This window comes from Phycodurus eques, chromosome 17, assembly GCF_024500275.1.
Source record: "Phycodurus eques isolate BA_2022a chromosome 17, UOR_Pequ_1.1, whole genome shotgun sequence".
Classification (NCBI taxonomy): Eukaryota; Metazoa; Chordata; class Actinopteri; order Syngnathiformes; family Syngnathidae; genus Phycodurus; species Phycodurus eques.
In genome coordinates this window covers 9295247-9311175 of record NC_084541.1, presented here as the reverse complement: position 1 = coordinate 9311175, position 15929 = coordinate 9295247, and the positions used below count along the sequence as shown (strand labels likewise).

At 40.1% G+C, this 15929-nt stretch overlaps 1 protein-coding gene across 3 annotated transcripts in view; it reads right to left on the bottom strand.

Moving 5' to 3' along the window:
- Positions 1-168: 168 nt before the first annotated feature.
- Positions 169-15929, bottom strand: part of nrg2a (neuregulin 2a) — a 127474-nt gene continuing 111713 nt past the window's right edge. For 2 of the 3 annotated variants that reach the window (XM_061702978.1, XM_061702977.1), the window contains exons 6-11: positions 11855-11878; positions 9561-9663; positions 9337-9460; positions 7472-7599; positions 7167-7388; positions 169-3099 (exon numbers count right to left, since the gene is read on the bottom strand). In XM_061702978.1, the coding sequence (XP_061558962.1) occupies positions 2445-3099; positions 7167-7388; positions 7472-7599; positions 9337-9460; positions 9561-9663; positions 11855-11878 (1256 nt within the window). In that variant the 3' untranslated portion in view covers positions 169-2444. The remainder of the gene's footprint in view (positions 3100-7166; positions 7389-7471; positions 7600-9336; positions 9461-9560; positions 9664-11854; positions 11879-15929) is intronic. The other variant, XM_061702979.1, reaches the window with a different exon arrangement.

The window sequence follows — 15929 nt, the reverse complement described above, 5'->3', positions numbered from 1 at the left end:
CCATTCATCACCGATCACCATACTATAATGCTATCAAAAATGTCATTTTGTACACATCCATAAGATTATGTGCATTCAAGCAAAGAAATAAATCAAGATGCAGAGCAAACATTTCTGCAGAAATAACTACATCATAAAATGATATGAATAAAGATTTATTTTCCTCATATGAACAGGTGGAATCATTTTTCATTTTATTTTACAATCTATGACAATCTCGCATTGTTTCTTTTATTTCTAGCATATTCCAGGCTTGACATGTGGGGGGCAAGGGGTGGGAGCTTCATATTTATTGCTGAATGTTAAATAACATACACTTTCACTGACTGGAATAGAATTGTCGGCTGCTTTTCTTTTTGTTTTTCACCTTTTTTTTAAAACCATGCACCCATCTAACCTTGACCACAAGGACATGCAGAGGAAAGGGAGTTTCAAGCTGGGGGGAGTGCGAGGTTAGGTGGAAGTAGGTCTTAAAATGAAAAGAGAGGACTCTATAGCAGAGCATGCCTGATAGGACCTCAACATGGTGAGTTTTGCCAGAGTTAGGGGGATCACAGAAATTAAATTAGATGAGTTTTTGGGGGAAGGGATAGGGAATTTACCTGCAAGTGACATGTGACCAAAGACCATTCCCCATGAAAAAGACCACTGTGCAATTGCCACGTAGCAATTAGAAGTGCAGCGCAATCGTTATCATCTCTTTTTAATTCTTAATAGCAACATATCAACAGTGAACACTTCAGCTTTCCTCTTAGATTTTCAAAGTTTTCTGTGGGCTTTAATGTTTTTGATTCCTTGCATCAGGCTGAATTTGAGAAGACAAAATCTGTCAATAAGACAAAGCGGTAGGTACACAGTACTATCGGAGGAGACACTATTTGGATGCTACTTGACATTACTGGAAGTCTGCCTGTAAGAGTGAAGCTCTCTAAACCGAGTGATAAAATAAGTATGTGCACAAGAAACTCGATAGATGGCTTTTTTAATGAAGAAAAATAACTGTGTTAAATATGCATTGACTGTATATTGTGTTGTTTCATTCTACACTACAGGCATCACGCACACACTGCATGGTCACCTCTTAGAAAATGATGTAATCAAACAGCAAAACGGAAAGTTTGCATATTTTGCATCGAATGATCCCTTTCACATCTATTCCACTCGTGTTGTCTAGTTTGTTTTCCTCCTACTTGACTGTGTGGATGTGTAGGTTATGAGTGCATGAAGGTCCGAAACAGACTTAACTGGGTGAGGGATTTGGGGCTGGGGAGGCAATTCGGAAATCCTGAGACACTGTGTGGCCACTAACAGAGACCACAAAAACAAGAATGGACACAGAAGGATGATGAAGTATGGGATTTTAAAGAGGAGGGGAGTTAAAAGTTGAGTGAAAACAGATGTAATGTTTTTGTTTTGCCCGCCACCTCTAATGGCAGGGGTCACCCTGTGCCAAGCGGCTCAGTATTTCTGAGGCTCATAAAGGGCTAAAATGAGGGGAGCCTGCAGAAAAGGTGGGAGGGTGGATGGTTGGGGGGTGGGCTTAATGGGGCAGGCTGGGACGGGGGTAAAGAATAGCTGTAAACACATCAAGCAATGACCTGCATAACTTAACACAACCTACCGCAGCTTCACCTGCGCCTACTCACTGGTGCGAGGGGATGGGGATGGGGGTGGGGTCAGGGGGTGATGTGGAGGGATGGGCACACAGTTGTGATAAAGCAGGGGTTCTGTGTATTTCTGATGCGCACTGGCAAATCCGTAGGGCGATGCCATTACATCAACAACCATTGCAACGCTAACAATACATGGAAGCAGTGACATGCGTGCGCACACACACACACACAGACACACACACACACACACACACACATCCAAATCAGGTGGCAAAAATGATCTATATGGTATTCATTCTAATTGATCCCAAATAATAAACTCTACAGGTGAGTTACATTGATGTAAACATACACTTTGTGATGAAACTGGTTTATATTGCATGATATGAAAAGGGGGTTCCAGTGGAGTGCGACTCCTAAAAGGATACAAGAAAGGAAACGTTCAACCAGAGATGGGGGGAAAAAATAAAATAAAATAAAATATTAATGTGTATAAAAAAATGAGGCATCCGTATAAGAAAGGCTACAAAAACCTCCACTGGCCCTCTGGCATCGGCAAACAGCAAAAGGCACCACAATATTACTCTATTTTTTTTCTTTTTTACGTTGTGAAAAAACTGGCACATCTTTTTATGCTGTAAATCAAAATGTACATATAAATAGAGTTTTCCCTATAAAAAAGTCTTTGCTGTTAACTAGTAGACAACTTTTGCTAAAATGAAAATAAATATTTCATTTGTTTAGAATATCTGTCAGTTATATAAAATAAAAATATTTCTTATAGATGCAGGTCTATACTATATTGACTTTTTGTTGGTTCATGGTCATTTTCTAATGGGGTGTAGTGTCTGGTTTGGAGCAGGAGTGTGTAAGTCTTGTTTGCATGTTCCCACGCCCACTGTGCCGCCCCGACGAGTGAGGAGTCCGACTGTCCACCGGCCTGTAGATGGTGGAGGGCTCAGCTTTCATGTTCTGCATACTGAGGAAAGGCGTACTCTCGCCGTCCTCCTCTGACTCGCTTCCTGTAAGGCAGCTCCGGGAGCCGTAGTCCCGGGATGCCTCGTATCCACGCGGGGCCACGTGGCCGTTCAGTCTGGATCTCCTCCAACGCCGGCTATCGGGTGCGCTGGACCCACTTCTCTTTGGTTGCTCCCTCGAAGAGAGATACTCCTGGGTGGTCTCATAGTCTTCGTCGTCCGCCAGGCGGTAGGGGGTTGAGGGCAGGCTGCCCCTGCTGTCGTTGGGATAAGTGCGCCGTTGCTGCCGATAGGCCTCCTGGCACTGGGTGTCGTGGAGGGGCACTTGGTAGTGGCGCAGCAGAGGCTGGTTGTCTTCCAGTGGGTACGGGTTGTGAACAGCGGGAGGGAGGGACATGGCTTGGCTGGCGTTGGGCGAGGTGATCTGGAAGGTAGGCACCTGCGGGGGGAATGAGTAATGGAAATCCACTGGCGAGAGGCGGGCTGGTGTCGTTAGAGCTGACAAATATCTGTTGGGAGGGAAAAAGAGAAAGGAACGTAATCAGTGGTGATTCTGGTGGGCCGTCAGGGTCGGCAAGGCCTTCTCTGCAGCCCTGAATGCTAAGAGAAGCACTGACCTACAACCCCCAATTCCAATGAAGTTGGAACATTGTGTTAAACATACATAAAAACAATACAATGATTCGCAAATCATGTTCAACCTATATTTAATTAAATACACTACAAAGACAAGCTATTTAATGTTCAAACCGATAAACTTTATTGTTTTTAGCAAAATAATCATTAACTTAGAATTTTATGGTTGCAACACGTTCCAAAAAAGCTGGGACAGGTGGCAAAAAAGACTGAGAAAGTTGAGGAATGCTCATCAAACACCTGTTCGGAAAATCCCACAGGTGAACAGGCTAATTGGGAACAGGTGAGTGCCATGATTGGGTATAAAAGGAGCTTCCCTGAATTGCTCAGTCATTCACAAGCAAAGATGGGGCGAGCTTCACCTCTTTGTGAACAAGTGCGTGAGAAAATAGTCGAACAGTTCAAGGACAATGTTCCTCAACGTACAATTTCAAGGAATTTAGGGATATCATCGAAAGGTTCAGAGAATATGTAGAAATCACTGCATGTAAGTGGCAAGGCCGAAAACCAAGATTGAATGCCCGTGACCTTCGATCCCTCAGACGGCACTGCATCAAAAACCAACATCAATGTGTAAAGGATATCACCACATGGGCTCAGGAACACTTCAGAAAACCAATGTCAGTAAATACAGTTCGGCGCTACATCCGTAAGTGCAACTTGAAACTCTAATATGCAAAGCAAAAGCCATTTATCAACAACACCCAGAAACGCTGCCGGCTTCTCTGGGCTCATCTAAGATGGAGTGATGCAAAATGGAAAGGTGTTCTGTGGTCCGACGAGTCCACATTTCAAATTGTTTTTGGAAATTGTGGACGTCGTGTCCTCTGGGCCAAAGAATGTTGTTAAAAGAAAAGGTGATGTAACACTGTGGTAAACATGACCCTGTCCCAGCTTTTTCTGGAACGTGTTGCAGCCATAAAATTCAAAGTTACTGATTGTTTGCTAAAACAATAAAGTTTATCAGTTTGAACATTAAATATCTTGTCTTGGTAGTGTATTCAAGTAAATATAGGTTGAACATGATTTGCAAATCACTGTATTCTGTTTTTATTTATTTTTAACACAACGTCCCAACTTCATTGGTATTGGGGTTGTACATTTACAACCCAATTTCCAATATTTGTTCAATAAAATTGTAATAATGTATTCCCAACAGTCTATTCTCTACATCGTGTAGTGTTTCCTTTAAGCTGCACTACTTCCAGGATCTGTTGTGGAGGTTAGATTTATTTTTATTTTTTTTATATTTTAGCCGCTAAATGCTGAGCATCTGCCTCACAGTTCTGGTGATCGGGGTTCAAATCCCGGCCCCGCCTGTGTGGAGTTTGCATGTTCTCCCCGTGCCTGGGTGGGTTTTCTCCGGGCACTCCGGTTTCCTCCCACATCCCAAAAACATGCATGGTAGGTTAATTGAAGACTTTAAATTGCCCGTAGGTGTGAATGTGAGTGCGAATGGTTGTTTGTTTCTATGTGCCCTGCGATTGGCTGGCGACCGGTTCAGGGTGTACCCCGCCTCCCGCCCGAAGACAGCTGGGATAAGCTCCAGCAGCCCAAGACCCTAGTGAGGCTAAGCGGTAAAGAAAATGGATGGATGAGATGGAAGTGCTGCTATGGTCAATCTTATCTGCCCAATCAGTAGAGCTGGCCGATGTTACTTGAACTATGATAGCAATGCGTCTGTTTCTTTAACCATTTAATTTTAAATTCGCCTCATAGAGCAAGCTAGCTGGCCCATATTAATTTCAGCATTTTTACATCCTCTTATTGGTTGGTCAGAGCAAACCAAGTTCGACTCGCAAAATATCTTCGTAGCAATCTGAACACATTCATAAATGTTATAATGAGTATGATGTATTTTGTTTAATTTTGTTTGTGTTTTTGTCATGTTAATGGCACATTGCGTTTTTGTAAAGTATTGATAGTTTCTATAATCGTGATGTGATCGAGGTAGTAAGATGTGGATTATGTACGGGGAAGTACCCACTGAACGCTTAGGCAGGAGTGCCTGACCTGGCTCTGGCTCTGGATACAATATTTACTATAGAATGAATAAACAGAAGTGATTAAATTACAAAATTAATAAGTCTACATAGAAATGTTTCATAATTTTAAAAGTGCTGTTGTGGAGAAGCGGCCTTATTTGTGTCTAACTGACTTCCTGTTCCTGCTAAGTCTTTGTCCAGATACATTTATACTGAGCCACTGATATACTGTATTTTGTTGTCCATTACTTAACATCACTGCAGGTCACAGGACATGTTTGTCAACGAAATGAAGCCAGTGCAGCTAAATTAAGTACAATATGAACTACTAATTAATGATGACAGCACCGTGGATGAGCGAGGTTCACTCTGCCTTCCAACAAAAAAATTCCGCATTTGAATTTTGACTGGGACCTATCTGTATCTGTGCTTGCATGTTTTCTTCCCCCTATCATCCCCCCATAGTCCTCCCCCCAAGTGTACTCCTTTACTCAGACATCTCTCCTTGCATGCCTGAATGTGTCTGTTCTGCTGTGTGTGGTCTAATGCAAATATACTATACAAAAGAATGTGAGTTGGATTTCCCCTTGAGTGATTTTAATTAGTTTCATAAATTAAAATTAATTATAGATTCTAAATTGCTCATAGGCATGAATGTGAGTGTGAATGGTTGTTTGTCTTTATGGGACAACCCTATGATTGACAGGTACTCAGTCTAGTGTGTACACAGTCTCAGAATCAGAATCAGAATCAGAATCAGAATCATCTTTATTTCTCTCACCCAAGAGAGAAATATCATCTCACACCCAAAGTTAGCTCCCAGAAAGAAGGCCAGCATGCTTTGTCTGTGGATGCTACCACAGACAAAATATATGTGTCATTGGTTAATTGAGAGCTGTTTAAGTTGCATAACACAGCTGCGATCCACCTGTGTTAACATCATCATCATCCTCTGGTGTTCCCCAAGGATATATTAAAGGTCTACTTCTTTTTTCATTAAGTCTTTTAATATGTATTTTAGGTGATGCTGATGGATTAAAGATGTTTTTATGTTATACAGAAATAATTATGGTTTTTAATATTGATGTTTTAAAATTCAACGTAATTTGTCAATTCCAAATCTGACTAAGAAAGTGAAGTGTGAAGCAAAAAACAGTTAGATCTTTGAGATGCTCCTTTGTCGAAACTACAATTCTTATTTTCATGTGGTTGTAGTTTGGAGTGAGGTACAGGTCATTATATACATATATCTTATTTAGGTTTACTTCACACACAGTACTACACCACTTTAAACCACAACTACAATAATAAACATATTGTTAAATGAACACTGACAGTGTTAAGGCATCATTTTTGATACGACCTTTTTTATTGGATATTGACAGATGCAGGTGTACCTAATCTTGGGCTCCACCAAAACGCCCACACAACACATGTAAGACACAACTTGGCAGAAGTTGCATTTCGCTGATGGCGCATCGCTGTGGATCTTTGAAGGGTGATGAGCCTTTAGGAAGCTCTATACACTAAGGCCAAGTGAGCCTGAGAGATTTCCACATAAGTGCTGATTTTGCTGATCCAGAAGCTGTTGCCATAAAGGACGAAGCCCATGTTATTTATTACTGGACTCTGAGGGGATGTCGGTTACGTAATCAAGCTGTGCATAGCAATTTGAGGCCCAATTCATGTCCACATACTTAATATAGAATGGTTCCGTTAACTTATATAGAGTGAAATAACTCTTAACACACAAAATGCAAGATTGAATTTATACGGGCCCTTGGTTTTGTGCTTTGAATGCTATGCATGCAAATGGTATGTATATTTTACAGTGGTTTGGCAGCCCAGAAAGTTAAGAATGTAAAGTCACACGTTAAATGACTAAATACAATACCAAGTTTTTTACTATGTCTCTGAAGACTTCCAGAAATGAGCCACAGGGGCCTCAGTCTCACCTGTCGCTGTGTGGAGAGTCTCCTAGGGAGTCAAAGGAGTCCCCATATTGGAGGGTCGGCCGATGGGGGTCATTGTAAGCACAGTGTGCAGCCCGCCGGGCTCGTGCCTCCATGCATGCGGGGCTGCTGCATTTACTGGTTCCCACCGATGATGACATCATACCGGGTGAGTCAGAGAGGATACTGTCCGAATGTTCCAGGCTCCACGTCCGCTCCTCGGGTCTGAAACGACGCAAACGGTGTCAGGCACACGTGGAGACATTTCTAAAGCTTTTGTTGCATTGATGCACCCGATGCATGCTCACCTGTGAGTTGATGAATGGGCGCGTGTGGAAGAATTATGAGATCTGGAAGAGGTGTGGCTGGCAGGGAACGATCCTTCTGTTGCAGGCCGTATGACTCGTTCAGTTGCTGGGACGTTCTTTGATATGTACTGTGTCAAAGGAAAGGCAGTTTAATTGTACACATTATTTTATTATGTAATTTGCATATCCAGTTAGTTAGTCATATTCAGCTCTTGCATGAAATTTCAGAATGGACCTAAAATGCTCCATAACCTTTACAAGTTCATTAGTTGGCCAGATTTTTTGTTTTTTTATTCTATGATTGACTGGCGACCAGTTCAGGGTGTACCCTTGCTCTCGTCCAAAGTCAGTGGATGGATATTGATAGGATATTTTTAGTTCTTTTCTATAGACTACTCACAAACAGTTAGTGATATTCAGCTTTTGTATGAAATTTCAGAATGGACCTAAAATGCTCTATGAACCTTTACAGGTTAACGTAATTTGATCTTCTTGAAACATGTGAATGCACATGCCCAACCCTTCGATGGTTCAGTTACCTACTTTTTGCACAACTTCCTGTCCTGTAACAAGGAGCTGGATGGTATAATTTACAACAGATTTTTGATCCATGAATCAACATTTCCAAGGACATCTACTTCTACGCCTTTCTGTGACACTTCCAGTTTCTCTGTATCTTTGCTGTTGTAAGATCAGTGGCCAATTACATCTTGTATGAAGCCTTGGCAATTTCATTGAAACACTTGTGAATTTCACCATTCAGCTCCTTGTTAGAGAAGAGCAAGTTGTGCAAAAAGTATTGAAACATTGATCAGTTGGACATGCGCATTCAGAATTTAAATCTTAGCTGCAGTGTGTAGCTTCTGTCGCCCCCTCGGCAGGAATTCTGCATCACAACAACGGAGCCGTTGATGTGACATAGGCTCCAGGGTGATTCTATTTTATTCTGTTTTGAAGGACAGCCGGTGGGGATAAAAGATAGACTTTTCGGAAGATGTAATTACTGTATGATTATTTTCTGCTATGGAAACACGAAATGATATTTTTAGTTAGCTTTTTACAAACAGGAGACAAAGGGCCGCGCTCCGGCGATTGCTAGACAAAATGCATGACTTTCCAGTCTGTAATTTCCGGGACGTTATTTTTGGTGCGCCAGTAAGCACGGAGAGCGGGAACTCAGCCGGTCGAAATGAAATATAAAAGATAAAATACTGAAAAATACAGCAACAAAATGTTAAAGGAGCTGATAGACTTAATTGCATCAGTGGGTGAATCTGACCTTTTATTAACAAAATAAAAGTTGCACACTGCAGGTTTAAGGTTAAATTAAGTTCACGTATAAAGGGTATAGTGCATTTGCAGATCACCGAAGATTTCACCCGAAAGCTGAATATCTTTCAATTTTTGTGAGTAGTGTACTGTATATATTTTGGGGATTTTCATAGGGATTCCAGTTTCCTCCCACATTCCAAAAGCGTGCATGTTAGGTTAATAAAAGACTGGAAATTGTCTAAAGGGTGTGAACTGGGTGAAAGTCTATTTGCGCCCCGCAATTGACTCCAGCTCACCTGAGGACAAGCGCTTTTGAAAATTGGATGGATGGATTTTCAAAGGCAAATCAAATGAGATTCTACTCAGGTGTTGAGGTTTTATTTTGAAAACCCCATAAGCAGGGGTTACATTTCAGAGGCCGTGTAAACCTGGATTTGCAATTGTCACATAAATCGAAATGTTTTGATTAAATTCAGCATGACCTTCCGTTCTTCATCTTCAAATGAAGATTGACTATGACTATTATTTTAATAGGGTACAAAAGGGTTAGGGTTAACCATTAAAACTGTAGAATTTTTTTTTCAGAAACTCACATCTACCATGGGGATTTCCTCTGGTCCTGGTCCTGGGTGATTGGGTCCGTTAGCTAGGTTCCGATTGGGGTGTTCTGGACACATGTTCTGCCTCAGATGATTGTGCATCTTCTTTCTTTGTTTCCTTTCGAAAAAATATTGGTTTTTTATCGCACTGTACACAGTATGTGAAGACGTACCATGGTTGATAAGTACATTTTGGTGAATTTTGGAGCACAACTTACTTGGTTTTACAGTAAGCAACCACACAAACGATGCCCACCACCAACAGAGCCACACAAATACCCGTGATTGTCAGGACTCTCTTCTGGTAGAGTTCTTCTGCCTCTGTCCACAGCACACAATGCAAACACACGCACACACATACACACACAGACACACATGCACACACATACAGTGACAAATCAAAGAGGAAGAAGACAGTCAGTCTCTTCATAAGCAGCTTCCTGCTTTACACTGCAGATCTACAGTATGAACCTTCTAATACTTCTTATCTTCCCTGACTATTCATGTGTTACATCATCACAAAGACATTAAAACCGAGGAGCTTTTCCAGAGAAGAGTTTGCGTGTGTTTGAGGGTTAGACGTTACTCCTTCCTCAGGGGGAAGGAGGTTACATTACTGTGGATAAACATGTTAAATTTGTGCAACTCTTACATAATGGTTGAAGCCAGTTGACACCATTGAGCCAGTTTAATGTTTTGACATATTACAGAAATCATTGTGGCAAACTGGGTTATTTCCTTGAATGATTAAAACATTGGCGCTAGTCTTTTCACACCAGAATTACACAGGATTTCATACAGAATGTAGGGCACTGTAAATGATATTGTGTCCCAAAAGATGTATACACACTCAATTGATACCTTTTTTCTTTCAGGATTAATCCTATTGTAATTAACAATGGAAGTCTGACTCTGCTTTGAACAAAGGCCATTTGTTCTGAATTGCTGCTGAATGCTTGCAAATAATAATGAGGAAACACATAATTTACCAAAATATCTATTATTTTTATAACTTTTCACACCAATTCACATCTACGAACAATTTAGAGTCGTCAACTAACATGACATGCATGTTTGTTTGTTTTTGAAGTGGGAAGAAGTAATAGAAGCAAGTATACCTGGAGAAAACCCGGGAAAGCAAGGGGAGAACATGCAAATTCCGTGCTAACGTATTTGCAACTAACTGTTAACAACTTTAAACTGTTATAGCACTTAAAAATAAAACATTTCTAGGCAGACATTCCAGTAAGATTACGATGTGTTTTGATTATTATTTATTTTGGGTTGATATGATTGCTTTTTGTTTTTCTTTGATTAACTTTAAAATGTTGTGATTCACTGGTTTATATACTCTATTTTTACTATTGGACGTACTTTGTGTCCTATCTGTGAAACGTGTTATATAAATAAAATTTACTTCGTTACTACCATTAGTCCGTCGTACTTTACTGTTAGAAACTAATTTTGTACACAGTGATTAGGAAATTACTGTACATTAAGTGACACTTAAATAAACGTATTTTTGGGACAACCAGTTGTAGAAAAAGGGACTTCTTTCTTAAACAGGCAATATGTTCTCTTAACCTAACTTCAACCACCTTGATTTCATGGCAAAATTGAGTGTTTTCCTTGCAATATATGGCCTTTTCAGGGCAATGTCCACTATTTTTCACAGTGTGTCACAGTGGCAGTTTGTGCATGTGGCACTCATATTGTTGCAAACTAGTCCAGTTTTAATGTGATAAAATGCTCAACTTTTATGTACGATTTCCTGCGCAATTCTCGTGAGAACACAGCCAGCCTCATGGTGTGTACATTTGCTTGCTACTAGTGTTCATCTCACCCTCAAACCATTGAAGTACTTTTCTGGAAAAGCTTAAAGAAAATGAGAGCTGTCAAAAGAAGGACAGAAATGGCAGCAAACAGAAGCAAATCATGACCATACGGCTCTAAATATAGCACTGCATGCTCATATGAACAACCACTCATTGAAAGATAAATCAAACAGTGCAGACATCTTATACTTCATAGGCAAATTTCAGCTCAATTTATGAGAGAGTGAGGCAAGACACAGGTACTAAATCTCTAGAAGTAATAGAAAGGGAAGGCATATGCATAGAGAAAACAGGCTAGAGTTGGAAGGCATCTGGCAGCTACTGACATGATATATCATGCTTGTTAAAGATGGAATGAGCAAATAAAAGAAAGAAATGTGCTTATGTGAGTCAGACGGTTGACTCAATGCACATGTACAGTACGAGAAGTGCAGGTGATGACATCCATGCTAATCACGTTCGATGGAGAATCAGTTGTAGGGTTTGTACACTCTTAACGAGTGACAGTATGTCTGACCGGGGAGAGATTGTTTGGTTAATAGAGGGGATGGTATGATTCACAGGTCACACCACAGATGGAATGAATGCATGTCAAAATGAAATCTTTTTTATTTTTTTTATTATTATTTTTTTTAGTATCTATGCAGGACGGAGAATCAAAATGGATTGTTCCATACCCATAAATTCAATCCCAAGATGATCTGCCATTGCAGAAAGTTGACAGTCCAAAGAAAAAAGAAAAAAACAGAGAAACAAAAGAGCAGATTATGAAAGAGGCACCTCCTAACATATAGTAGGAAAAATAGACACAATAAAGTGAACAATTATTTGACTAAGTAACTGTCAGACATTGTTAGTAACATTTAACGATGGCACACTGAACATGCAGCATGCAACACACAAACACAAATAAGGTCAGATCGTTAAACCTATAGCTTTTAGCCTAACATCCTATCCTCTTATATTTAAAAACAAATGGTTTATGTTGTGTTGTAATTGTTGCCTTTGCAGATGATGTCATTTTTCATGACTAAAAGATAGGTCACATGCCTAATGTAAACATGCTGTGAGATTACTAGCTTCCGCTACCATTTTCTTATGTCTGCTTTGTTTAAAAAAAAAAAATGCAAAAAAAACACCTTTTCTTTTTCCAAACACACCCATCCCTTGAATAGGCAGGTTTAAACAAGCGCAACGTACCATAATTGAAACAATCACCCTGAATAGGAATAATTATAGTTATGACGAGGGCTGCTCAAACCAACTGAGTTCATATCTCTGGGAGCTCACTCGCATGACTTTGTGTCGAAGCAAGTCCCAGCTGTTCTTAAGACAACACGTTCTTGTTAAGCCAAGAGGAGCAGAAGCCATCCTCCTGCTCTACGGGCTCTCTCCTGGGGATTGGTGGTACCCCTGCAGGAATCAGGTTTTGAAGTACGGAATGGATGTGCGTGCTCACATGTGCCTGTGTGTGCCTGTTGGCTGTGCACTCATTGAGAGAAAATGTGATTTATTGTTATAATTGAGAGTAAAAAATGTGAAATATCAACAGTGTCTTAAAGTTCACCTGGAAGGCTAATCGCGACATCCATCATGTTTGAATGTGACTTTCCAAGGACCGGATTTTTACTGTGGATCAGCATATTTGAAGAACTACAGGATAACAGTCATGTTTTAAATAAATTGATTAAATGGTGGCTTTTCTGAGCGCCTCTCCATAACAGTATGTCCAGTTTGTACCTTTAATGTATACCAACTATTTTTTTATTTCAAGATGATATTAACACTAAATGCTTTATTTCATGAAATTTCCAAAAGGGCTCTCGCAAACACTCAAGCACCGCAAAAAGCTGCTAAAGCTTGGAATGTGTTCATGCAGCTGGATAAGAACCAGAGATAAATTTTGTCCTTGATACCGTCGCACAGCTGCAGCAAAGTTAAATTGAATGCAGAGAGGGCTGCATTCTCCCACACACAACGTTTTCTTCTGCCAAAAAAATGAGCAGGGTGCATTACATTTACTATAGGATGAGAACGAACGCGGAGAAGAACAACTCTGAGCCAACATTAGGCAAACAAGACATACATAAGCAATGTTCAGTTTCGACCACCTTAGAAAGCAGACAAGCTGCTTACAAACTGGCATGTCACTGAATTGATTGCTACATGGGCATGTGAGGACATGACACTGACAAATGTACAGTAACATAGCAGCTGTAATTCAATAAATACATTATTGGCTTTGTTCCTAAAGAGCAGAAATACAGTCTTAAATCTTGTGAAACACACATGACCTGTTTATGTAGCACTCATATTTTTCCAGGAATCTAATGTAATGGCTCGCACTCTGAAGACTACATTGATAAGTCACGCTTTCGGAGCACGTGGATGAGCTACATTCAGAATTCAAGAATATCCTACTTTTACAGTAACTATCCTACCAACAAGCTGAAACCTCAAAGCATTTTAGTCAAAACAAAAAAAGATATAGTTGGAGGACAAATGTGATAAGATGGTATTTGTTTTGCTTGTGAACAAATCATTGATATGCAGCAGTCTTGACAACCACCTTAATATTTTACTTGTAACCTTGATCATTTTTGAAAAATACATTTTACAAACAATTTCACACAGAGATAAATTTTGGTTAAGTTACTTCAATTTAAAAATGCAATACATTTTATATTACTAGTTACTGTCATTTGAAAGCGATATGCTTCACCACATCCTACTGTACTTCTAAAAGCTGTGGAGCCAAATTGTTCAGGAACGGGATTTAAATAGAAACCTGAGTCAGGAAGAATACTGTACATGCCACTGACAGTCCCAAAAAGAGTACATGTCCTGGAAAAAGACAATATCTGGCTACTTAAAAGTAATTGTTACTGAGATTGTAACCAGTTTTATCATCCATCCTATTATTTTCTATAGCGCTTGTCCTCATTAGGGTCATAGGTAAGCCAGTTGACTTGAGGTGATAAGAGGGTACACCCTGGACTGGTTGCCAGCCAATTGCAGAGCACATATAGACAATCAACTATTTACACTCAGATCCACACATAGGGACAATTCAGAGCAGTACTCCACAATCTTTTTTTCAGCCACGGACTGATTCATGGAAGTACATATTTTTCACGGAGTGTCGGCATGTCTAGATCGGAAGTTAGCTGGCCCGGTACTGGCCCACGGCCCGGTGGTTGGATACCACTGATTTTGAGTCTTAATTAACCTAACATGCATATTTCTGGAATGTCGTAGGAAGCCGAAGTACCCAGAGAAAACCCAGAATACCTCAGTTTGGAGCTGAGATATGAACCCTGAAGCTCAGAACTGTTTGCCAGACATACTAACCACAAGTTCAACGCACTGTCCTACTGTATAATGAGTATACTGGAATTGTGTTAGTTGAATTGTATTAAACTGATTCTGTGATCCACCTTTGGCATCACTGATTTCCCTGCAGAATCAGGTATGCTGCATCTTTTATTGTATCTCTGTGGGTGCCACCATTGTTATGTGATTACTGACTCCCATTGATTTGACACGACTTTGCTACTAGGAACTCTAACTTTGACTGGGACTACAATCCTCATTTCCTTGTCAGGTCTAAAATTGATGACTTCCCAGTTTACTGGAATGCAACAAGAGAGGCCAAACCTGTGAAGCAGAATCTCGCAAGAAGTGGTCCAACACACATCGTCAAACGTTATAAATCCACATTTGATGGATATATTTGCTGCTATTGCTGTATTTAGTGGTGCAGAGTTGACCCTGGCTTTACGAATGATAATACGGCGTGTGAGGACATCTGAGGGAGCAGTTAGTGTCTCTGGTGTGACGGCACAACAGCTGTGTGTGTGTTTGTGTGTGTGAAGTCATCAAATGCAGCTTGCAAAATGTCCCAGTGGATGTCAAAGTTGTAAGACAGTCGTAGGATTATGTGAACACGGCTTGTGTATGTTTGTGATGCATCTCCATGCAACGCTTCCTAATCTTTCCGATGGTAGACCAACAATCTAACGGGTTTACTTCTATGTACAGATTTCATAATATTTCAAAAATAAGGAGTGTACATTTGACTTTCTGTGCAGTAATGAAATTGTCATGAGGGAATGTTAGCTGATGTTAGCTCCTCAAGTAATTGTTCTCAGACATCCCTAACCAGGGTTATGTTTCTTGTCTTGCCTGTCAGCAATCACATCATGTCAAAGCAAATCATTTCATATTTAGAAAATGTGTAAGAACCATGATAGAACCAACCTTGATATAAATCACAAGGTGGAATATTAGGGACAATTTTGACATACTGTGCAATAGTACTAGGCCACCATTATATTTGTTGTTTTTAGCAATGTTATAACCATATGTACTGTATATGACCATATCTGTATAACTAAAATGTAGTACGTGGGGTGTAGCAAATTTAGTTTGTGTTTCCATGGGTTTTGACTCTGTATTTTAACCATATAAAGCACTTTGTGAGTCCTCTCTGATATTTTTTTTTGTCAACTAATCAACACATGGCAGTATGCCTGGCTTCACCATTTGTACCATCCCAAAGCCATTTGTAACCCAATGGAGAGTTGCTAAAATACGGTAGGGATACGTTATTTACAAAATAACGGGAACATGATAGAACAACCGTACCAAATTACAACCCCAATTCCAATGAAGTTGGATCGTTGTGTTAAACATAAATAAAAACAGAATACAATGATTTGCAAATCATGTTCAACCTATATTTAATTGAAT